This window comes from Vidua macroura, chromosome 17 (assembly GCF_024509145.1).
Source record: "Vidua macroura isolate BioBank_ID:100142 chromosome 17, ASM2450914v1, whole genome shotgun sequence".
In the NCBI taxonomy this organism is placed as follows: domain Eukaryota; kingdom Metazoa; phylum Chordata; class Aves; order Passeriformes; family Viduidae; genus Vidua; species Vidua macroura.
In genome coordinates, this window is record NC_071587.1 from 8,712,413 (window position 1) to 8,736,351 (window position 23,939).

At 57.3% G+C, this 23,939-nt stretch overlaps 1 protein-coding gene across 2 annotated transcripts; it reads right to left on the bottom strand.

The window, feature by feature from the left end:
- Nucleotides 1-1,520: 1,520 nt before the first annotated feature.
- On the bottom strand, nucleotides 1,521-16,976 carry RGS19 (regulator of G protein signaling 19). 2 transcript variants are annotated; one of them, XM_053992837.1, is made up of 7 exons: nucleotides 16,883-16,897; nucleotides 7,988-8,064; nucleotides 5,366-5,502; nucleotides 5,068-5,204; nucleotides 3,591-3,665; nucleotides 2,333-2,567; nucleotides 1,521-1,799 (listed from the first exon to the last, which is right to left on the bottom strand). In XM_053992837.1, exons 4-7 carry the CDS (start codon nucleotides 5,166-5,168, stop codon nucleotides 1,611-1,613), a joined length of 600 nt encoding a protein of 199 aa, XP_053848812.1. In that variant the 5' UTR covers nucleotides 5,169-5,204; nucleotides 5,366-5,502; nucleotides 7,988-8,064; nucleotides 16,883-16,897; the 3' UTR covers nucleotides 1,521-1,610. The 2 variants fall into 2 exon arrangements, with proteins under 2 accessions (XP_053848812.1, XP_053848813.1); XM_053992838.1 differs by lacking the exon at nucleotides 7,988-8,064 and having other exon boundaries at nucleotides 16,883-16,976.
- Nucleotides 16,977-23,939: the final 6,963 nt, after the last annotated feature.

A 23,939-nucleotide genomic window follows, 5' to 3' on the forward strand; every position in this document is an offset into this window, starting at 1 on the left:
CCTGTGCTGAGACCTCTGTAGTGTGTGCAAGGGTTCTGACCTGCTGCCATGCTCTTGAACAGCTTCAGGGATGTTAAGCCTCCAACCCTCAGGCTGGGGCCACATTTGAGAGTATTTCCCTTACAGAATAAACCCAGAACTAAAACTTCCCCTGTGCAGGGTGGGGATGCTGTAAGGTTGCAGACTGGGAGAAAACCTGCCAATAATAACAATACCGACATTCCTAATAAACCATTGCTGGTCTCTCTCAAAAATACATTTTCTTGAACTGTATTTCCAGCTTGGCAAAGAAAACTAAATTTACTGACATGAATTTCCACACAGTCATGCCATGAGGAAGGAAGGAAACAAAAACAAAAAAAAAAAAGCTGAAAGAATTGGTTTGTTTAAAAAATATGTTCAATAAAAAGCACTTCTTTTCTTTTGGAAGGGTTGAAGAGAGGAGGGGAAGGGATGGATAAATAAGAAACTGCTGTGGTGGATCAGGAAAAGCAAAGACTGGCAGCAAAAACCCTCTGTTGGCTTTGTTTCTGTGTGAAGGGCAGGGACAGACATGTTTTAATCCTGGATCCTGTTGCCTTCAGTAAATCATTCCTTGTGCTGTGCAAAAACATGGGAATTCAGTATCCTCCCTGTGACACTTCCCATCCTGTGTGGAGCCCAGGTCCCTGCTCCAGGGGTCAGGGCAGACCCCTGGGCTTCTCCCTGCTGGCACAGCAGGTCTGGGCCAGCTGGGAGCTCTCTCATGCAGGCGTCCTGGTGCCTGTGGGTTCTGCAGGAGGGCAAACAACGCCTGCACAAGTGAAACCCCTCTCTGAGGTCCATGAACCAAGGATGGAGGATGCTCTGGGTTTGGGGTGACCATGTGTGGTGTCCTGGGGCTGAAGCAGTGCTGATGTGTCACGGGGACTGGCAGGGGAGGCAGCTGTAAGACATCTCCTGCTCACCCCCCCAGCACATCCTCATGGTCCCTTATAGCACCTCAGAGCTCTGCCCTCTGCCCTATTGGGAATAAAACCAGCCTCTAGCACCACCCCCCTGCCCTTTGGGCCACCTCAAACAGCTGGAACAAGGTAAACCTGACAAGTTTTTATATGTACAGAGATGCTCGTCAACCCCCCCTCCCACACCTCAAGTCCCCCAGTAAAAGCCAACCAAAAGAGCATTTAAAATTAAAAAAAAAAAACAACCAAAAACCCAAACCAACAACAGTTGACTTCCCCCCCACCTCAAAAAACCCCCAACCCAGTCCCCAACTGGGTCTCAGGTGGCAAACGGGGACGTGCCGTGTCCCCAGGTGTGGTGGAGATGGGATAAAGTGACCTCTTCCAAACAGGGTGTGGGGGGAGCCGGGCCCGGGCGCTGTCCTGTGCTCCCCCAGCTCCCTCTGGCCAGTGCTGGGGATGGGGCAGAGAATCAGTAGTATGAACTGGCCCAGGCTGTGTCCTGGGGACAGTCCTGGAGTGTGGCCCAGACACCGGGGTGACAGTTCATAGGTAAAAAGCTAAAAACTTGGTGAGGTCTGGCAAGGTGGGCAGCAGAGGGGAGGAGGCACCGACTGCCCCTGACCACTATGTCCCCACTGGTGTCCCCACGGCTAGTGGGTGCCCTTAGGACTCCGAGGAGGAGTGGGAGATGGTCTGGAGCAGCGATTTGTAAATGGCAGAGTTCAGGAAGCGGGGATAGGAGTCTCTGTGCATCAGCGTGTAGATCTGGAGCTGCGCGTCGTCGAAGGTGTGCGAGGACGGCTCCTGCATCTTCCGGTTGATGACCTCCCGCACCCGCGAGTCCAGGCTCACCTGGGGGCACGGAGAGCAAGTGGGGGCTGGGGGACACCCAAGGACAAGCCCCCGGCCCAGCACCCATTCCTGCACCCCCTCTCAAGGGAAATTGGGTAACAATGCAGCAGCAGATGTGGAGAGGCAACAGTGTGCTTCATCCCAGCACTGGATGCCCTGGTGGTTGGGGAGGGTTGTAGGGAGGAGTGGGGCTCTCTCTGGGTACCCCAGCTGGGCACAGGGAGGTGGGTTCGGATGGTCCCGCCCTAGGTACCCCCACTCCGGGGATGCTGCAGGTCGGGATGCAGCATTTTCTCGGTCCGCTGGTGCCCTCGTGAGGTCTTGGCCCCGCAGCACAACCCGGCCCGCGGTCCCACTGCCAGCAGCGTCCCGGGGGTTTTGGGGGGCTGGATATCCCCTTCCCACCGCCGTTACCCTGCCAAACTCATCCCCAAACTGTCATAGGGCTCTGGCAGCAGTTGGAAGTGAGCTCTCTCCCCAAGAGCCCTCCCCATTTTAGCCTGAGCCCTCCCCTCAAAGGCTCTGCCTCCTACCTCCTTGGGAGAGAGAATGGAGATGTAGTCCTCGTAGATCATCCTGGCCTTCTCGTCGATGGTGTGCTTGTTGCACTCGGTTTTGAGCTCCTCACATGCCAGCCAGAAGAGCATGTTCTCCTCGCTGTACTCAGTCCGCAAAAACTCCCGGAAGACGTTGCGCCCCGCCGGGCTTTTCATCAGCTTGTCGAAGGACTGTGCCCAGCCCTGCACCTCCTCTGGCGTGGGTTTGGCACTGACAGGTCCATGGAAAGGCAAGGGGATGGTGTTACAGCCAGCCAGGGATCCCACCGTGTCCCTCCTGCTCATCCCTGGTCCCATCCCAGAGGAACTGTGCCCAACCGTGTCCCCCATGCTCATGACGAGGCTGTTCCTGCTCAGGCTCCGGTGGTGCGGAGCTTTCAGAGGTCACTCCTGGGGTCTGTCCTGGCTCTGCTCAGCCAGGCTGGAGCATGGCCTTGCTTTGGGCTGGATTTCCCAAACTGGGATGTATTTTGGTGCTGGCTCTGCACAAATCCCAACAGGAGGAAAAGCCCTTTGGTGGAGAGGCAGCTCTGAGCCAAGAGAGACACACATGGGTCCATCACCCCTCTCAGCTGGGAGAGGAGAGAAGGGGGTGGGGGTGGGGGTGGAGGAGGAGGAGGAGGAGGGAGGGAGGCTGTTTCCCAGCAAATGCTCAGTACCTGCTCAAGCAGGCCAGGTACACTCATTATCCATGGCTAATTAGCACATCTAACCCTAACACAGCTGTTCCAGGCACTGCACAGAGCCCCCATGGCTGGGTGTGTCACACTTGTCAGTGCTTGGTGCCAAGCATTCCTGGAGTGGGGAGCTGGCCCATCCCACTCCTCCCTGAGTGGACACTGCTACTGCTTCCACTTCAGTGCTGAAACTCCCGGGAATGGCCTGTCCCCTCCTCTCCCTGTGGCTGCAAGATGCTCTTGGCAGTGGGTTTAAATGGCAGAATGAGGTCCGAAATCTGCTGAGATTCTTCCATGCCTCAGTTTCCCTTTGCAATGGGCCTGAGAGCAGAATCACAGTAGGATTCAGCCTGTGGCTCCAGATTCCCTGTTTCTTGGTGAGAACTGGGGATGAGCTGCTGGCTGGACACCAGGAACCCCTGAGCCCTGGTGTCCTGACCCTCTGCCTGCTGTGTACTCCAAGGGCACAACATAGTCCTGTCTGCCATGGAGAGTGGCAGAGGGCCCAGTGCCATGCTGTGCTTGTCCCCAGCCCACTGCACTGCCCCTCCACTCACCACGCTTCACAGTTTGGGATGCTCTCCAGTTTGGTCTCCCGGGATGCCCTCCATGCTCGCTCTCGGTCCTCGTTCCTAACAGGGAGACAGAAAGGTAGTCAGGGGCACTGGGGACACATGCAGACCCCACCTTGACCCCTGACCACTGAATCTCCTCCATGGGCACCAGCACCCCCCACCCATGCCTTCCTCTCACCCACTGCCCTGGTGGCGCCCTGGTTCCCTCATGCAGTTTTGCTGTCACCATGTGAGCGTGTCCCTGTGCTCAGGGGCTGCTCCACCACTCGGGCTGTGTGCCAGGGCCATGTGCCAGGGCCATGTGCCAGGACTGAGCTGAGCCGGAGTGGTCACAGCAGCCGGCAGAGGTCAGTGCTGGATCAGCCCAAGGCGAAGCTGATGTGTTCACAACAATTGTGAGCTGTTGTGTCATGAATAATCACCAAGAAATAAACAAGTGTTTATTGGTGATGTGCCAGCACCGGTCTGGCCTGGAGGCAGACAGTGGGATAAAGGTGCTGGGGCTTGGGGATGTGGTGTTCCCTGTCCCTGTGTCCCCTTGTCCCTGGGGGTGCTGGTGGCACAAGTGGAGAGCAGCCATCAGCCAACTTCCCCTGGGCCCGTGAATTCCGGTGCCCAGCAGTGACCGCAGCCCTTCCTGCTTGCGACACCGTCCCTCACTGCTCGCACAGGAGCTGTGCAAACCTCTGCCCCAGCGTGGGCAGCTGGGCTGGGTGAAGCTGTGGGCATGTCTCTGCCTGTGCCACCCCCAGGGCTCACTGCCTGCCATGCCTGAGCCCCACTCAGCAACCAGCACTGCTTGCTCCAGGAACAGGATACAGGAGGGACAGCTGTCCCATCTCTGGGATTTCTGCTCCATCTCTGCTCTCAGGCTCTTGCAGAGATGAAGGAGAGACACAGCAAATGCCACCAAGCCTAGGGCAGTGTCTAGCAGGGAGATGCATGGGGCTCAGCTCCAGGGTTTTTTACTCCTCCAAGCTCTTGGTGGCTGTAAAGACCAAAGCTGCTGCAAAGCTGGAGTCATCAGCAATCTCTGAATAAGCAGATGCTGAGGAGGAAGAGCAGATGGGCTCTCCAAAATCTGGGCTATCCAGAGAATAAGGAGCTGGAGATCCTCAGTAAGGACAGGAGATGCAGATGGAGGCAAGCAGCTGGTTCCATCCTTGGCTTTGGGCAGCGTTGGGAGGGCAGGGCTGGACTCTGTGCCCACTGCTCCAAGGCAGAGCTTCCCGGAGGGCTCATATGGACCGGGGCCATCCTTCCCTGGAGACCATCAGGGCAGCACTGGGGAGTCCCACTGCTGCTTTCTGCTCTGTGTATTCCAAGAGATTTGGCTCAGGAGCAGCAGCCACAGTGCACCCAGAACTCTATGACCTGCCCTGCCTACGGGGTGACAAGGTGGGTGGGTGATGCTCACTGAGCCTGCAGGAGCCAGGGCCAGCTGGGCAGTGGGACGTACCAGGAGCAGCTGCAGCAGCAGCACCAGCAGAAGCAGCAGGCGTTGGGGCGGTGGTTGCTGGCGGGTTGCACCGTTGTCGGAGAAGTCTCATGCCGGGACATCGGAAGGAGTGACTCTGCGGACGCGGGTCCTGCGTACTGGAAGGCAGGAGGGTGGAGAGGGTCAGGGAGCTGCCAGTGATCAAACCCCATCTTGTGCAAGCACACAGAGATAGAGGAGCAGCCCCCGTGCAGTGACTTGCTGTAATTTAGTTTTGGCTCCTGCTTGCCACCCTGGCCCCCGGCTGGTCACTCCTCACCTGTGTCCCAGCCTCATACACGGTGGACGGCGTTGGGTCGTGCTTCAGGGGCTGTTCTGTCGCTCTCAGCCTCTCCCAGCCCGCGGGTGAGCTGTGAGACCCCCTGGCTAATGTCCCTGCCACCTCCTGGATGGAGCCTGTGGGGAGGGAGAGGAGTGGCACCATGTTACTGCACAGAATCCCCAGCTTCGAGTGGCTCCGGGGGCTGCTTAGTGCTGGGGAAAGCCCTGGGCAAGTGCAAGTGAGGGCAGGGCAGCAGGCAGAAAGTGCAAGAAAAGGAAGTGAGAAGGAAAGTAGAAGAGGATATGCACTGGGACATGCTTTGCCAGCCCCCTGCTTTGCCTGGGATCCCATCCCACACTTTGGGGACACTGTGGGGCTCACTGCAGGCAGCAGTGGGGCTTGGCAGGATGAGAGGCTCAATGCTGGCCCTACACACCCCGGCCATGCCCTGTGCCATGAGGAAGTGTGGCTGAAATCCCTGGTGTCTTCAGGCATGGCATGGGGAAGTCGGAGCTGCTCCACGGCATTACGTGAGTGGAAGGAAATGGTGGTGGTGGTGAGTTTTCACAAACCTTGTCCCATGCCACCTGCCTGTCCTTGCCAACACCACTGGTTCAGCCTGGAGCAGGGATGCTCCTGGGTAGGAGAGATGCTGGGCTCAGCATGGGCAGTGGTTATGTCAAGCCACAGCTGGCTCTACCTCCCTGTGCCTTGCCAAGGGTGATGGGCAGCAATCCTGGTCCCTCCCCTGCCAGAAGGAAGGAATGGGAGCAGAGGCAGCAGGCAGGGAGAGCCCCTGGACATCTCAGCCTCAGCATCCCCACCTTGAGCAGCCCCAGGCCTCAGCGTCTCGGGTCTGAGTTTTGCTGTTACTCAGCAAGGGGACAGAGCAAGGCTGTGGGATGCAGCTGGGGACACAGCTGTCCCCAGAGCCCTCCATGAACCCTGGGGGTAGAGCCCCACCCTCTTTCCAGCACAGCCATCACCCAGCAGTGCTTTCCTGGGCCCTCACAAACCCTCCCACAGTCCCAGTGCTCCCACAGGAACGAAAAAGGAGAGAGTCTGTGTTTCACTCCCAATTGTCCCTATTTATAGCCCCAAGTGCTGGCAGGATGGCTGTGACCTTGTCACCCGGTTCAGCAGCAGCTCTGCTCTCTCTCGCATCGTGCTGCCTTTGGGTCCACTTAACCCCCCACTTTTTCCCTTTCCTTTGCCTCCCCTGGCCCAAACCACCTTCCACTCCCAGCACCCTTCTTTCCATTGCTCATCCCATGGCACCCAGCACTGCCGGGGGTGCGGCGCCAACGGGAACTGGGGGCGAGGCTGTGGGAATGGGGTGAGCAGGACAACCTGAACACTGGGAAAACCCAGCTCCCTCCCAGCTCAGCCTGGCTCTGCCACAGCCCTGGGCTATGGAACGGTTGGACTGGGAGTGACTGAGGGACTGGGATGTGGGGACAGTGTGTGGCTTTGCTCTGCGGGGACATCCAGGTATTTCGCTCGTTGGCCAGAGCTGACCTGCAAGTGGCTGAGCCAACACAGCAGGAGGGAGTGGCATCCCCTGGCAGGAGCATCCCCTTCCCATGCCAGAGGGTGCGCTCAGCACCTGGCCAGGAGCAGGATCAGGTCGCTGCCCGCCCTGGGTGATGTGGGACACACCCAGGGCCATTCTGGAGGAGTGTGCTGTGCCATGGGGAACAGGGAGAAAGGAACTGTGGGCCTGCACAGGGACCACAGGGACCTTGTCTGATGGCACCAAGAGGTGATGCTGGTGTGATCCTTGCTGGCACCAAAAGGCAATGCCAGCACATCTGGGTTGGCACCAAAAGCCAATGCCAGCATATCTGGATTGGCACCAAAAGGCAATGCCAGCACACTCTGATGGACACCGAAAAGCACTGCCATCATGGTCTGGGTTTGCAGGAATGATTTCCAGTACCCTTTAATGCCCCTGCCACCCCCACCTCCCCACGCTGGCAGGGGCTGGGTGCCGTGGGGCTGTCACCAGCTGCCCCAGTGCCAGGCCTCCCCACGGGGCTGCTGGGGCTGGCGGATAGGGAAGTGCCAGAGGGAAGGCGAGGGCGTGCGCTTGAGGCTGCAGAAAGAGGAAGGATGACAAAAAGGGGACATTTCCCCACAGAGAGAAGAGAGCTCCAGAAGCCACCCTCCCTGAGCTCCCTAAGGCCCCTATGAGTCTGGGAGTCCCCATGTGCCGGGTGTCCCTGGGCTGTGCCAGGTGGCATCACATGCCTGTGATGTCCCCATGATGTCTGGCACCACACTGTCCTCTTGCCAAATGGAGTGGGGACCCTCCATGCAACCGGACAAGACGAGCTCTCCCCAAAATCACTTTCAAAGGGGAATCTCCCCTTCTAGCAGGCCTTGCTGAGATGTTGGCCCCATCCCATACACCTGCATATGAAGTTCCTTTTGCCCTGCTCACCCTGGGCAAAGCAACCTCCCCCCGTTCTGCAACACGGGGCACAAATCAGCACCCACCTCAGTTCAGGGGTACTCCCAGCACAACCTGTGCTGCCCCCTGATGTGCCCACTGACCCTGTGCCGTGGGTGCTGGGAGGACTGGGGGGTGTGGGAGCAGCTCTTGTGCTGTGTCCATACCTGCAGCCTGGCCATGGCACCAGCCAGGGTGACCCCGGCTGGCTCAGGGGGTGCGCGGCATCGCCAGGACCGCCGGTCTGCGGGCAGGGAGGTGGGGGAGAAAAGAAGAAAGAAAGAGAAAAGAAAAGCGGCTGAACACATCCTCTCACAGGAAAGGGAGTGGTAAGGGAAGTGGCAAACTCAACTGAAGAGTTCAGGCCTTTTTTGGGAAAGCCCCAGCCCGGCCCAGACGCTCTCCTTGCTGCTCCATCATGGGGCCAGCTGCCCCATCGAGGGGCTGAGCCAGGTCAGCCTCCTGCCTCCCAGGAGGGCTGGATCCGGCAGCACGAAGGCTACCGAGATGGGGCTCCCCAGGCAGGACTGGCACTGATGGCAGCTTCTCGGAAATAGCCCGGGCACGCTGGTGCTGGAACAACCCCGTGGCCGAGGAAGTGGCTCTGCCGAGAGTGACAGACAGGATATGTCCCCACGGTGCGTGCAGGTTGCACCGAGGTCCTCGGTGACCAGCCGAGGCCACTTCAAAGCGACAGTGCTTTCTGCCACACTGTGCTTCCGATGTCCCCGGGCTTCCAGCACTGCCCGCAGGGCACAGACACCGGCAGCGAGGTGGGCAGTGCGGGAAAGGGGCTGTGCTGAGGGTGGGCTGAGTCAGAGCCGCCGGCGGTGCCTCCCGGCAGCATCGTCCGTGCGAGGTGGGATGCGGCAGCCTGATGCACAGAGCGCAGCCCTGCTCCCTCGGCCAAGAGTGACTCACAAACAAAGTTGTTTGTTTTTTTTTTTTTCCTCTTCAGGAAAAAAAAAAAAAAAAAAAGAAACAGAAGAGAGAGAGAAAGAGAGGGAAATCAGCTGCCAACCTCCGTTTTTTTGATTAAATTCACCCTCGGCACTGCTGTGGGCAGAGGAGACTCCAGCCCACAAGCGACCAACACCGCTTGTGGTCTCTGCTGGCGGCTGCCCCTCAGTGGCACGGTCTCACCGCAGGTGAAAAAGGGCAGCGAGGGGAGAAAGGGAGGAGGGGATGTTGGCACCCAGCCCCGCTCCCCTGGGGCAGCACCACGTGCCTGTTATCAGCTCATCCCAGCGCCCGGCTCAGCGCCGCCGCTTCCCTCGCCTTCCCCGGGACCCGAGTTATCATCTCCTCTCCTCCCGAGCCCGCACACCCGGCACCCAAAACCCAGCGCAGTTGTGCTGCTGCTGTCCCCAGCGCCACGCCACCCGGATGGAAACCTTCCCGTCACCCAAAAGCCACCACCGGCCTCGGCAGCTCCATCCTCTGCCGTCACCCCCTGGCGCTCCAGGGGCTCAGCCGGGCTCCGCTTCTCTGGGCACCTGAACCTCATTTATTCCCCAGATGGTTTTCCAGGATTCCCTTTGCTGCTACAAGGCAGGGCGAGAGCTGGGGCTGTCAGGATGCAGCCACGCTCCCACGGCCTCCGGCACCCCCAGCTCACAGGCACCGAGAGTATTTTTGTTCTCTGGCCACCTCTTGCCACTCTCCACCCCAGGAAAAGACCTTCCCTTCGTATTTTATGTGTCAAAACCAGGACAGCAGCTTTACTGCTCATCACAGAACCCTGCAGGGATCATTTGGGTGGGGACAACAAACAAACCCCCAGTGACAACAGAGACACCGTCCCTGTCCAAGTCCCTGTCATAGCCCAGTGATGCCTCAGCCAGGAGCAGCACCGGATCTGAGCCCTCTCCATGCCTTGGAGGAGCTGCAAACACCCATCACCTGCTAGACCAGCCACGCTGGATCAGCACAAGGAGAGCTTGGCAGCCCTGGCTGCCCGCGTGCCGCTGGATTCTCCAGTGTCTAATAAGGCTCAGCACAGCCTGCAGCTTCCCCACCCCCTCCCTGGCATTTTCCCAGGAGGTCCCAGCACCTCTGATCTCTGCCAAATTTGGCTGGAACCAGCCACTGAGTGCAACCAGGGGCGAGGCAGCCCAGCAGGCAGCTGGGGTGGGCGGCAGGGGGCTGGCACCCCCCGGGACCCCTCTGCCGGGGTTACCCCACGGTAACAGCTGAGGCAGCGCCGCCGAGCCCCACAGCTGCCTCCCGCCCCCGCAGCCTGTCCCAGCCACCTGCCAGCAGCACAGGAAGTTTTAGGAGTTATTTTTAGACTCGGTTTTCAATCCAGCCCCCTTAGCAATCTTTTAGAAAAAGATTAAAGAGGTTGAGGGCTTGAGCCCCTGGGCTCTGCGGGATGGGGCTGGGCTGACCCCTATCCTACCAGCACAGAGGTGCCAGTGATCCCTGGCAGTGGCTGGGTGGGCTCTGCTGGGGTGAGGATGTGGCTGCACCCTACCGTGTCATCGCTGCCCTGCGAGCCCACGGCACTGATAAAGAGCCCACAGCACTGATAACGCTGCAGATGTGCCCACACATGTGGCTGAGGTAGCGGTGGCCAGTGGGTACCTTTGGGGACATCCTCTGCCCTGCCATGATTTCTCTGCCGTTCCCAGAGGCTGGAAAGCCAAATCCTGCTGATGGGAACTGTGAGGTGCTTCAGTGCGTCTGAACGCCTCCCCAGTCCTTAACACCACGAGAGCTGACAGCACCTCTCCTGCCAAGATGAGGATGATGCTGGGGTCCTTCTCCAGACCAGCCATATCCTCTTCTCCCAGTGTACTTCTGCTTGAGCATCCTCCAAGCTAAATCCCACCATAAGCCCTCCCAAAAGGACACATGAACCTCTCCAGCACCTGCTGGGAAGATGAGAACAGACCCATGGCTCTGTCCTGGCACCGCTGGGCAGCACGACAGGCACAGCACTGCCAGCACCCACTCCCCTGACCCCAGCTTTTGCACTGAAACAGAGTTAAATATTTTATAACATAAAAATAGCCCCATGCCATCCCCCCCAGCTGGGGGATTTAGTAAGGCAAGCCCTGACAATGATGTTTCTAGTACTAGAGGTATTGTGGTGTTAGGGCAGGTGCCTGTTCCGCCTTGGGTAATGATTGGTGGGAAAGGAGCAGACAGATCAGTGATCAATACCCAGCGGGGGCTAAACGGATGGAGGAGCCTGGTGGTTGATGGGAAGGAAGATCAGAGGAAAGGGAGGGATATAGCACCGGCATGGCCAGGGTAAGAGCTGAGCTGGGCAGGTGGTGGGGTGCTCCTTGTTCATAGCAAGCTGCCAGGCCCCTGGGACCACAGGACAGTGGTAATCTGAGGGATGAAGAGTGGCATCTTTCAAGGAAATGAGGAACCAGACAGAGAACCAAGGCAGGACTGGGATGGAAAGGAAGAACACTGCATCACAGGGCAAAGCTGGATCAAAGGGCTGGCTTAGCACAGCCCTGAGAGCTCCCAACACAACTGAGGGATGATTTTTTCCTCAGTCCCAGTACAAGACCAAACCCCACTGGCTGCATGCAGAGCCCTGCATGGGAGGCACCAGGAGGTGCAGGAGGAGGTTTGGGAGCCTGTGCTGGCACGGGCAGGAGGTGAGTGTGACCACGCTGAGGACAGGTCTGGCCCTGCTCTCCAGCCACACTTCCCGCTCAAAGCGTGGCCCCAGGTGGCATTGATGTGGTCAGGGCAGGGCTGAGCCTGGCTCAACCAGTGGTGGGACCAGCCAGGCCAGGGCCACACCAGCAGATGGGGACAGCTGGGGACAAGGGGAGCACGTCCCAAATGCTGGACCCAGGGGCATGTGCCCACCATGGTTTATTCAGCTGTGGGTGCTGCTGCCTGCACGCTGCCAGCCCTGACAGATGCCTTTGGAGGCCTGGCTTCAGGCAGACGTCACTTTGTGCTGGTGGGGACATGTACCAGGGTTGGGACATGTCCCCAGCACCAGGTCCCTTGACTACAGCTTTCAGAGCCGGGCTGTCACTTCTACCAGCAAAACTTCCTCCCACATCAGACTTTGGTCCTGCATTGGAACAGAGGGACTGGGAATGAGCCCCCAGGACTCATCCTGCAGGCAAACATCCAGGGAAAGGGGCATCTGGTGACCCAATGCCCTGCCCGAGTTCTGGAGAATCCCAAGGGTCACAGGTGACCCCTGTGGTATGGTCATGGTGCCAGGGCAGCAGTGAGGCTCTGTCATGCCCCAGCCACCAGAAGGGATCAGGGTGAGCATTTTGTGTCCTCTTAATCCAGCTGCCCTGGTGATTTAAAGCCCAGCCAAAGGGGAAGATTGATGGCAGGGTTCAGCTCCATCACCCCAGGGAGGAGCTGGCAGTGTGGGGAGGAAGGAAGCACTGTCACCCTGTGTGGCCCCATGCCACAGAGGTGGCCCTGGGACACTGTCTGGCAGAGCAGCTGCTGCATGCCCCTGCTGCCAGACACGGCACAGCCGGGGTGCAGGACCCTGGCCGTGGTGGGTGCCCATTGCAGGCATTCTGGCTCAGATGGTGGGGGTGGGCCTTGCAGGGGCCCTCAGTGAGACCCTGATTTGACAGGTCATGGTGACACCCTTTGCTGAGCCCCTGGGATGCTGCAGGGTGCAGGTCCCATCAGAGGACACAAGCTGCTGTCACAGCAATACATTTCTGCGGCCCCAAATCTGCTTTGCCAGCTCTCTCTTCCTGATGAAACCCACACCAAGCTCTCAGGCAGCATCTTCCCCTGGTTTTTGTTGGGTTTTTTCCAGTCTACCTTGAAACTTTCTGCCTACTAATGCCAATATGTACCTGTTTGTTCTTCCCCTGCCCTTTGCCCTGGAACGCTGCTTGGGCATTCGCCTTCTGTCGAGGAAGCTACAGCCCTGCTTGGGTTCAAACCTGCAGGAGGGGGAGCAACTGGAAAACCCAAACCCTTGCCCCAAACCCTTTTGCTGAGCCCCTTTAGGCTGAACCAGCAGTGCTTCCAGCACTGGGAGTGGGCTGTCAGTGCAGCCACAGCCTGTCCCCTGCACCCAGAGCCACAACTGTGCACAGGAATGCCACGAGCTCCGCTCCGTGCCCATCCTGTTGTTGCCCTGGAGGCTTTGCAGCATTTCTGCCTCCAGAGTGGGCAAGTGCTGACAAGTGAGTGTGGAGTGTGGTAAACCTGTGCCCCCAAGCCCAGCGTGTCTCCACAGCTGGAGCAAAGAGCCCTCAAAAGGTCAACTGAGGCTGGTTCCAAGTGGTTGGAGAACTGGAAGGGCGGCTTGTTCTAAAACTCGACCATACATTTTCCTGCTGTCAGGAAACCCCCTTTTTTCCATGTCTAAGATGAATGGTGAAGCTGAACCCCAAAGAACTTTGTTGTTGTTTTCATTGCTGCTCCACCCTTCTTCTGGTTAAATTTTGCTCTCACGAAATGGCCAAGGGCAGGAGGTTTTGCAGGATGGGTGAGTGGCAGAGCACTCCCTGTGTCTCCTGGTACACTCACCCAGAATGACTGAGGTCCCATGGACCCAGAGGAGATGATGGGATGAGCTGAGGCATCACCCTCCATGCCCTGCACAGTGTCTGGGGAGGGGAAAAATCACAGGCAGGAGGTTTCTGTTACTGGTCCACTCTGAAAAAGGAACCCAGTGGATTTCCAGCCAAAAATAACAGAAATAAAATAATTCTCCATGCTCCCAGGGAGCGCTTTTGCAGAAGGGTGAAAGGTTGATCAAAACTCTGGGGTTGCTGCCTTGTTTTACATGGTCCTTGGGATCTGGATGGAGCCAGGATTCTGCCTTCACTAGTTTTACCCCAGAGCCACCAGCTCCTGTGCCCCAGGTCCTGAGGAAGGCTGGGTAGCTGCACAGGGAACTCACCCCAGGGCTTGTGAACCAGCACAGCCAACGGCTCCTGCAGAGCATGCACAGCTGGATTTAAGTTGTTTGATCCCTGTGAGAAGTTCTGGATGTCCTGAAACCCGTGGGAGCAGAGGGGAGAGCTGGCCAGTGGTGTTACCAGAGTCACCATCACAGCCATCGGATGGCCACGGCAGTGAGGATTCAGGATTTTCTGCAGGTCACCCTCCCTGTGCTGCACGGGGCAACCCATGGAGTGGCAGCTGGGAAAGGAAACGGGCTGGCTGAGCCCAGCAGTGATGGGAATGAGCTGGAGGAGGCTCGAGTGGTGCTGGTGCAGGATGGGCCGTGAATAGGGAGATGCCTGGGGCTGGATGCCCGTTCCCTGAGCTGCCAGAGCTGGGGCAGTGATGACACCACAGAGCTGCTTCCCAGTCTGTGACAGGGTGTTTGGAGTCCCTGCGAGTTCAGCTCCTTCCCCTCTCACACCATGGAAAATGTCGGACACTTCCCTATCCTGTCCTCCCCACAGGAGAAATCCAGATTGTAACACATGGGGGGGGATGCAAAAAAAAATTGCTGATAAGGTCCAGGATCTTTTCTTCTCCCCAAAATAAGTGACAACCATGAAATAATGTATAAAAACAGCTGGATTAAATCCCCCCCCCCCCTCTCTGAACAGCTTCTGTAATGGAAATGCAGAGAGGGATGTGCAGATGAATAAGGAACTGAGCAATAGGAAGTCTTGGGCGAAGGCCGTGGGCACCAGATCACTCAGAACCTGCTGTTATTCCAGGCAAGAGCCCACATTGCTGAGCCCTGAGTTTGGCATGGCAGTGGGGATGCCTGCTGGCCTTGCTGTGCCCTGCCTGTTCTTTTTTGGGGTGCTCAGGCATGGCCAGGGGTTGGTGCACAAAACTGATGCAAGGAGCAGGAGGAGTTGGGGGGGGAAAGGCAGAGTGGCTCTTACCTCCTCCTGAGCTTTCCAAAATTCTTTTATCCAGAGGATAAAAATTTGGGGGAAAAAAAAAGAGGAAAAGCCCCAGCAGCTCAAGCTCATGCAGAGCTCGAGGAGTGACACAGCGGCTGCTTTGCTACTCCTGACCTGTTGCTCACAGGGAAGAGCTCTGAGCACTGAGCTCACCCACTCACTTCGCATCAGCCCAGCTGAAAGCCAGGTCCAGCCTAAAAGCAAAGACTAGAACTGAAGCTCAGCCAAGATGGGAGAGGATGCACTTCAGGAGATGGCCGAGATGGGCTGCTCCAGCACCTGGGCAGACTCAGAACCAGCTACCCTGCCAAGGTATTTTTCTCCCTTACTCTTTCTGGGTTTCATTTGAATTATTTATCTGCCTTCAGTTCCTTCTTTTTTTAAAATAATAATATCAAAATGGGTGCCTGCACCCTGACTGAGATATATTCGTGTCACTAAACTCCTGCTTCTCCACTACAGTCCTGTGAGGTGGAGGTTGTTTAATTGCTGAAGAACATGACTGTATTTTGATCAGTGGCTTGAGTCATTTGTGGGGCAGGGCTGACGCGGAGCAGCTAAAATCCTTGTAGGGAAGTCTGATGTGGCGCTCTCCCTTGGGAGATACTCTGAAATATGTGCCCACTGGGGTGACCGTTCTCCCAAAGAAAACGATGTGCACCAGGCCAGCAAATGCCACGGCTCCACTCATCCAGCGTGACACAGGATGAGCATCTCCACCGACGGGAATGGAGATGCATCCAGAGGGGAACGAACTCCCCTCGCAGCAGGGGAATCCCTCCCACTCGCTTAACACGTTTTGTTTAGTTTCTTAAATAAGGCCATGGATCCGTGCCAGAGGAGCCTCATGGAAGCGACGGGGAGAGGAGATTCCCAGGGAACCTCTCGGTGCCCGGGGACATGCAGTGACCCACACGTGGCACCTTGACCTGCACACGGCACCATGACCCGCACACGGCGCGGTGACCCTCACATGGCACAGTGACCTGTACATGCCACCGTGACCCACACAGCACGGTGACCCGCACACGGCGCTGCGGCCCACACATGGCACGGTGACCCGCACATGGCACGGTGACCCGCACATGGCATGGTGACCCACGCATGGCGCGGTGACCCGCACATGGCACGGTGACCCGCACATGGCACGGTGACCCACACATGGCACGGTGACCCGCGCACGGTGCGGTGACCTGCACACGGTGCGGTGACCTGCACACGGTGCAGTGGCCACGCTGGCCCTCTCCATCCCTTGGCCACGGAGTCGCAGAGCCAAGTGGCGGCATCCCGCGACGCCGCCCACGTGATGGGCTCGTGTTGGGCGACCGACGCATGTCACGTCCCTTCGGGGGACAGCCGCGTCCTCGACACCACCGAGGCAGGTCCCTCAGCCAACCCTTGGCCGTGCCGCTGCTGGAGATCCCCGCGGCGACCGGAGCTCGAGGCTGCCCTGACCTCAGGCAACCTTCCCGAGCCCCGGTGCTCCCCGAGCCCCGGCGGGCCGGGTCAGGGCTGCCCACCGCCCTGGCGAGGCTCAGCACCCTTCGCACGGTGCCCGGGGAGCTGCACGGGCAGGGAGCTCTGCCCGGCCGAGCCGCTGCGCGGATGCTCCGGCGCCGCCCTGGCACCCACCTGTGGGTGCAGAAGAGCCGGGGAGGCCCCCGGAGGGGGGATCCTCCCTGCAACCCCCGCCCCGGGCTGGGCAAACCCCGGTGCAGCCGGCCCTGCGGCTGGAGGGTGCCCCCCTCCTTCCCCCTCTCCATCCTCCTCCTTCTCCTCCTCCTCCTCCTGGCAGGAGCCCTGCCCTCCCCTGGGGGGATGCGGCGGGGAGTTCCCCCTCCCTGCTCGGTGCTCGGGGTCCCCCCGCCCCGCCAGCCGGTCCCCACGGAGCATCCCCCCGCCCCAGCGCTCGCACATGGGGTCGGTGACAGGCAGCAGCCGGACACACGGACGCACGGATAGACAGACAGGCACGGGCAGGGCTCTCCATCCTCCGCGGGGCTCGGCGCGTGTGGGGGGAGCCGTGCAGGAGGGAGGATGTCCGGGGCAGGCGTCCATGCAGGGGGAGCGTGCAGAGGGGCTGGGGGAGGAAGAGAGGGTGGGCAAAGCGGGGTCCGCCGGGGGAGCGAGGCTGGGCTGGGCACCGGGCGAGGGAGGGGGCGATGGGCGCGCGTCCCCCCCATCCGCGGCAGCCCCTGGCCGGGGCGCGGGGGTACTCACGGGCCGGGCATCCGCGCCGCCGCCGCCGCCCCCGGCCGCCGCCGCTGCGCTGCCGCCGGGCTGGGCACCGGAGGGAGAGGGAGCGGCAGCGGGAGCCGAGCGGCGGCGGCGGCACTGCGCAGGCTCCGGCCCGGCCCCGCCGGCCACTTCCGAAAGCGATTGCAGCCCTGGCACTTCCTCACGGCGCACACAGACACCCACCCGCACCACCCACGGCCCCGGCCCCCTGCCCCCTGCGCCAGCACCAGGCACCCACTGCTGTGCCCAGCACCGGCATCACAGAACCAGCGCTGGGACCCAGTACCAGCACCCTGCACCCAGTACTCGCACCCTGCACCAGCGCCCAGTGTCAAATATTGGCGCACAGGACAAGCATCGTGCTCTCACTATTGATAACCAGCACCATGCACCGAGTGCTGGTACAGTCCCAGTACCACGCACCCACTATTGGCACCCAGCACCAGCATCACGTACCCAGCACTGGCTCCCAGTACCAGCACCCTGCACCCAGTACTTACACCCAGCACCAGCATCGTGCACCAGTACTGGCACCCTGCACCAACACTGGGGATCCCCTCTGCCCCTCTGGGGTGTTCTCCCATCCCCAGGGCATGGGGAAGGGCTGTCTGTGAAACTTCCCCCAGACTGCTTCCTACCTAAGGCTCCCTGCCCAGGAGTGGCTTTCCCTGTGTCAGTGGTTTCTCTGCTTTTTTTTTTTTTTTTTTTTCCTCAAAAGCGGGGCTTATACATCACTAAAAATAAAGGGTGATAAAACTTTGGGAGAGAAAGGAGGCATAAAAATTTCATGATCTTGCCAACCAGGGAAATTATCCCACTTTATTATTTAAAACCTCATTAAAAATCATTTCCCTGGGAGAGACAATGATCAAACCGCCATCTATTTCAATCCTCGAGACGTGCACTCGGCGACGTGGGGGACGTGTTTAAAATAGGCCCCAAATGTGACTCCTGCAGTGAAAACTCCACCCCGACCCCCACCCATGTGAGCAGCATCTCTGAGCTGAATCCCTCTGCCTCTGCACTGGGGGATCAGACAGACGCAGTGTGCCTCCCACATTTTCAACCTGCCCTGTCCAGCACTCTGGATTTTCCTCTTTTCACCCATCCAGCTCATGATAATGGGATCTACACAGCTCTCACCCAGGGGGGTCCTTCCCCAGGACCTCTGCAGATAAAGCAGGGTCCTTCCTCTGACTGCAACTTGTGCAAATCTTTGGAGCAGCTCCAGTGTGCAGTTGTGACTGCCAGGCTGCTCCCTCCTGCTGTGTGACCGGGCCACCAGCCCTCACGATTTTCTTTAGCAATTCATTTAACTGGAAGCACACAAATGCCCATAAAGGCTCCCACGTCTTCAGGAACTGCTTTGTAGTGTGTGTTTGAGATTTCTAGAAATTCCCACAAACATTTGCCCCATTCCTGGAAGTGTTCAAGGCCAGGTTGGATAGAGCTTGGAGCAACCTGGTCTAGCGGAAGGTGTCCCCGCCCATGGCAGGAGGCTGGAGTGAGATGAGCTTTAAGGTCTCTTCCAATCCATGCCATCCCAGGATTCTATGATTTGGGCTTGTGATTTCTTGTGATTCTCCATCCCATCTGTCCCTTCAGATGATGATGAGGAATCGTTTTGTTTTTTTTTTTTTTTACAAAAGTGTGGATTGTGAGGAAATGCTCGGAGCTTCCAAACGCCCTTCACAATGGGGCTATCAGTGAACAGCCAGACTCTCACCACTGGCTGCTCAGGGTGCAGCAGCTCGGCCTCGCATCTTTTCCAGCAATCGGAAATGCTGCCATCCATAGCCAGGAACACTGCTGCGGGTCTGGAAAGCTGCTTTCCCCCACCCCGTGGCAGCCTGGAGAGCTCCCGGGGAACGACTGGCAGCATCCTGCCGCGCCCGGAGGCACCGGCGGAGAGAGCGGCAGCCTCGGTCGGGCCGTGTCGGTGCTGAGCGGTGACAGCCGGGGGCGGAGGCGCTGCCCGGAGCTCCCCGTGCAGGCGCCCCGGGGCCGTTCCCGCGGCCGCTCCGCACCGGAGCCGTCCCGGCGGTGCCGGCCCCGCGGCCGCCGCTGCAGTAGCGGGACCTGCCCGCAGGTGCCGCCCGACTCCGCCGGGAGCGCGGCCGGCGGCGGCTCGGGGGGCCCGGGAGCTCGGCAGGTCCCGGCGGTTCGGGCATCCCCGGCGGCTCGGGGGTCCCCATGGCTCGGTGGGGCGGGGGTTCCCGGCCGCTCGGCGGGGCTCTGGCGGCTCCCTGTCCCCGCCGATCGCCGGGAGAAGGAGCTTGTGCGGAGCGGGGAGCGGACACTGCGGTGCCCGAGGAGCGCGGGGCAGCCGCGCACCATCCCGGGGGCCGCTGCCGGTTCCTCGGGTACCCGATGGGCGCTTCGGAAGGAAGTGCGGATAGCAAGAGCTGGGCACTCCATCGGTGTTGCCCCTAATTTTCTGCTGGTGTTGCTAAGTAGGGTCAGACCTGGTCAGCAGGACCGGGACAGCGACTGCCCTCCCTGTGCTGGGAGCTGCTGAGGTCACACCTCAAAACCGGTGTTTGGTTGACAAGGTGACATTGAGGTGCTGGAGTGTGTCCACAGAAGGGAATGGAGCTGTGGAAGGGCCTGGAACACAAGGAGCTCTTGAGGGAGCTGAGGGCCCGAGTCTGGAGAGAAGGAGGCTCAGGAAGGACCTTCTCACTCTCTGCATCTACCTGACAGGAGATTGTAGCTAGATGGGGGTTGATTTCTTCCCCCAGGAGACATGCAACAGGACAAGAGGAAATAGCCTCAAGTTGCACCATGGGAGGTTTAGGTTGGATAAAAGGGAAAATTTCTTCCAGAAAAGGTTGTCCCGCATTGGACAAGTTGCCCAGGGCAGGGGTGGAGTCACCATCCCTGAAGGGATTTAAAAGCCTTGTGGATGTGGCACTTGGTGACATGGTTTAGTGGTGGGCTTGGCAGCTGTGGGGTAATGGTTCAACTCAACGATCTTAGAGGGCTTTTCCAACACAAACAATTCTGTTTCATTCTGATTCTTGATTCTAAGACAGTGCTGGGTGAGCAGAGGTGAGCTCTGCCATAGGCTGCAGGGAGCTGTGAGTACAGCACAACACCAGCACCTGCAGAGCTGGTTTTCCTTTCCAAGGAGAGCTCCAGTAACTCCAGGCAGGATGCTCAGGAGCAGGAGGCCTCTTTTGATGAATATCTGAGACGAGCCAGCCTGTGTCAGAACTGAGATACAGCAAGGTTCCCAATGGGTCTGCAAAGTACAATTTGCTGGAGAAATCCTGTCAACAGTTGCTCAATGCCATCTCCAAAGTGCTCTGCAGTGTCAGCCTGGCTGCAGCAGCAGAATGGACTGATCCCTTCCAGGGTGTTTCCAGCTTGTGTGTTCCTTGAGAGGCTGGCAGGTGATGAAGCTGGATGGATGAAGGCTTCAGAGATGTTTTGCTTTAGGAAAGCCTTTCCTCCACCAGCTTTTGGGTGGAGCTATCTGGGCTTTTTAAAGCTTTCCAAGCAGCAGAGCATATTCAGACTGGAGTGACCAAAAGAGATGCTCCTGGCACTAGGCTGTAAGGAAGCAACAGTCCTTGAGCTTCTACAGCCCAAGTGAGAGGCAGAGGAGAAGCAGCTCTGAGCACACCCTGCAGGAAGTGCTTGTCAGAGCTGAGATTGTAAAGGTCATGGTCACCCTGTCCCTGAACGTGCAGCTCCTCTGCTGAGGGCAGCTGGGGACACGCTGAGGTGATGCTCTTGTGTGTGCACAGAGCTGGCACGTGAGGCTGCAGGAAGCAGAGCAGCTCTGGGGACCAGCCCTGCTCCAGGGCATAAATCCACCCTGTGCATCTCAGTGGTGGAGCTGTCTTGGCAGAATACTGGTTTGAGCTGTGCAGTCTCATCACAGCTATTTTATTCCCTTGTGAGAAGTACCTGTGCACTCTTTACAGCCTCTATACTCTTTTAAGGCCTCAAAGCTACCTGTGGAATGTCAGAGACACGTTTCCAATCCCAATCTCTGCCTCAGCTATCAGGTGTGCTACAAACCTGCATATCTCCGTGGCTCCCCAGGGCTGCTCACAGGCTGACTCAAGAGTCATTCTGGTTGGGGTCACGTTTTTGCCACAGGGACCTGAAGTGCCAAGATTGCCTCTCCTGTACTCAAGCTTGAAGATAAAGCAGCAACTTGAAGTTCTGGAGTGTGTCTGGAGGTCGTAGAGCAAAGTTTAAAAGAGGATTTTGCACTACCAGGCTCAGAATTTGGTCTTTAAATTCTATCCCATTTAGAGGGAAAAGGGTTGATTATTTTGATTTCCTATTGTAACAGAGCTTTTGCAATCACATTGTATATCAACCCACTCCTGTTCTTCCAAATTATTCTCTTCAAATTATTTTTAACCCTTTGGCCATTTCTATCCAAAACTGCAAGCTGAGTTCCTGCCATTACAAACAGCTGGGCAAAGAATGACCCTGCCAGGGCTGCATCTGTGAGAAAAACCAGCACATGCTGTCAGACCTTATTATTCACTGGAGTATCCAGTGGAGCTGACATTTGATTGATGCCCAAACCGTGGGAAAAGCTTCAGTCAGGGTTTGTGCCCTCGTAGGCACCCAGGTCTGTCCCCAAGAGACAGCAGCCTGCTGAAAGCCAGACTCTGCAGATTCTGCAGCTCCCAGAGCTGTTTGTTTGCTTTCTGGTGCCAAGCTGGGAGGGGGTGGGCAGGGAGAAGGAGCTTAGCAGAAATCTTGGCCAAAAGGGTCAATGCTGGCGTTCCAGGTTGGGGCTAAAGGTCCCAAAGCCTGCCTGTGGTGATGTAAAGATGCGGCCCCTGAAGGAGTCACTGCAAATTATCAGCTCTGCTGCTGGGTGGCACAAACTGATAGTGCCTTGGAGGGCACTAAAATCCCTATTACCCCTAAAATTGTCACCTGAGCCTCTCAGTGACCTACAGACTTTCTCTCAAACTCTCATCAGTGTTTGAGAGGTGACTGAACACTCATTATGAGGTATATCAGAGAGAAGTAGTGACAATAAGGACAAAGCTGAGGTGGTTGGACTCCTCTGATTACTTTTGGCTGAAATTCAGTCAGGCAGGGGAGAGCTGGGCAGATGTGCCCTTTCCTTCACTACAAGATGGACAGTGGAAAAAGCTGGACCACATTTTAAAAAGTCACAGATGTTTTGAACTATCGCAGCAGATTGTAACAGACAGGAATTGAGTGACATTTTGGAGATCTTCCAGCTGTAATAATGAGCACAGTTTTGTCTGGTCCCTGTACAAAAGTTCCCAGGCAGGTGGAACAGCTCCTGAAGATGTGTGGAGAACCCACGGGAAGTCTCAGCTCTTCGGCTGCAGGGGAAAGGTGGTGCTGATGCTTAGAGATGAAAAGATTGTATTTGAGAGGAAGGTTTGAGAAGCCAAGTGTCTATCATGAAAAGAAAATACTTTGCCCAAAAGGGGAAGATAAAGATACTCTCAGCTGTATAATCTACCCCGAGAACTACATTCTCCCTTTTTTATTATCCTTGCATGAAGAGCATCTCCCCATTGCTTCTTCATCTCTAAATCATTTGGTACGGAGAGTTCATGACCTGCTGACTACAAGACAGCAGAAAAAGCAAATGATGATTATGAGTGTGTGAACAAATTATCACCCTGATATTTCCTTTTTAACACAGCAACGTCCAGGAGCCATTGTCAGGAAAAGCTGGTCATGATTTTGAGGTTTCTCACTTATATGCTAAGCCGAGACCAACTTTGACATGCAGAGCAGTGATGTTTGAATGTGGTTTTTGGTTTAACACCATACAATCCTTATTTCTCATTGATTTCATTGACACTGAAATGGGTAAAGCTTTGATTACAACCTGATTTGCATTGTCTGCGATGCCAGAGCAAGCAGTCGAGCTGCAGGATTTATATTGGCATCTTACATCACTAACACCCGGTGAGATGATGGAGTAAAGGAGAGCAGGCTGCTGTGCTCTGAGAAAATACGTGAGTTCTCAAGTTATGACAGTAAATTTCCCTCAATCCAGGGGAATAAAGACAGTAGGAATATAGCTATTTTCTCACTTTCTCCTCTTCTTTCTGTAGTGGATGTGGGGCAGAGGCCAGATATTATTTGACATCCCTGCGCTCTTAAGATGTTCTCACTGTAGAATTAAGTGTCAGAAGTGAGAGCCTTCCCCCTGCCTCACAAAGCCTGGTTCAGTGTGGGAAGCACCATTTCTGAAAGGAAAGGGTTTATTTTTGCTCAATCTTGAATCAGTCTCGGCTTTCCCTGCTGTGAGAGCTGGAGGAGGAGGAGGGGAGGCCAGGCAGGCTTGTGTGTGAGGAGTCATTTCCTCCAGGTCACTAACAACCCTTGGATAAGGTGACACTGGGGTTCAGCTGCCCTAAGCACAAACTGAACTTGAACCAGAGTCCCCACCTGAAACTCCCAGGGTGTTTTGGGGAGACATCCCTGCCCTGCTGCTTGTACCAATCCCCCACTCTGCTTCTCCTGCTGGAAATGGGTGCTAGGAGAGGTCTGAACCTGTCTGGTCTGAGCTCTGAAATCTTCTCACTGTTTTCTAAGACCTGTCCTGGGGACAGACATAAAAATATCCCAGGAACAAATTGACTGATGCATCCTCTTTCTGACACGCTCCGGGAGAAGAGGAAGGGAGCTGTTTGCTCCTTCCTCCGCCCCTTCTCTCGGTGAGACATGCAAGCCATGCAGCTCCCCCTCTGCTTTGGCGAAGGGAGGGGCAGTTTCCTGTTTTTATACAGAAATTAGATAGATCCAGGATGCCTTTGTGCGGCTGCCGCTCCCGATGCACACAGAGGGGCCAAGGCTGTCCGTGGGCTCTCTGAGTTTTTTTTTCAGCTTTCCTGCCTGCGATCCTCCTGGAGAGCTCGGGGGTTTGAGAATGGAGGGGCATCCTTCCGACCAACCGGTGCAGGAGGTTCCCAAGCACCACCGAGAAGCCTTTCCTGCAAAACCAGACTCTGCTTTTCCAGAGGCACATTCCGGGCTGCCTGCAGGCACAGCAGCAGCAGCAGCAGCAGCA

What these genes read in the sequence shown, in the direction of transcription:
- RGS19 (XM_053992838.1), bottom strand. Translation starts at nt 5,168, where the DNA reads ATGTCCCGGCATGAGACTTCTCCGACAACGGTGCAACCCGCCAGCAAC. An exon ending in TGCTGCTGCAGCTGCTCCTG is followed by an intron (nt 3,666 to 5,067) that starts GTACGTCCCACT and finishes TCTCCCTGTTAG; the next exon opens with GAACGAGGACCGAGAGCGAG. An exon ending in ATCCCAAACTGTGAAGCGTG is followed by an intron (nt 2,568 to 3,590) that starts GTGAGTGGAGGG and finishes TGGACCTGTCAG; the next exon opens with TGCCAAACCCACGCCAGAGG.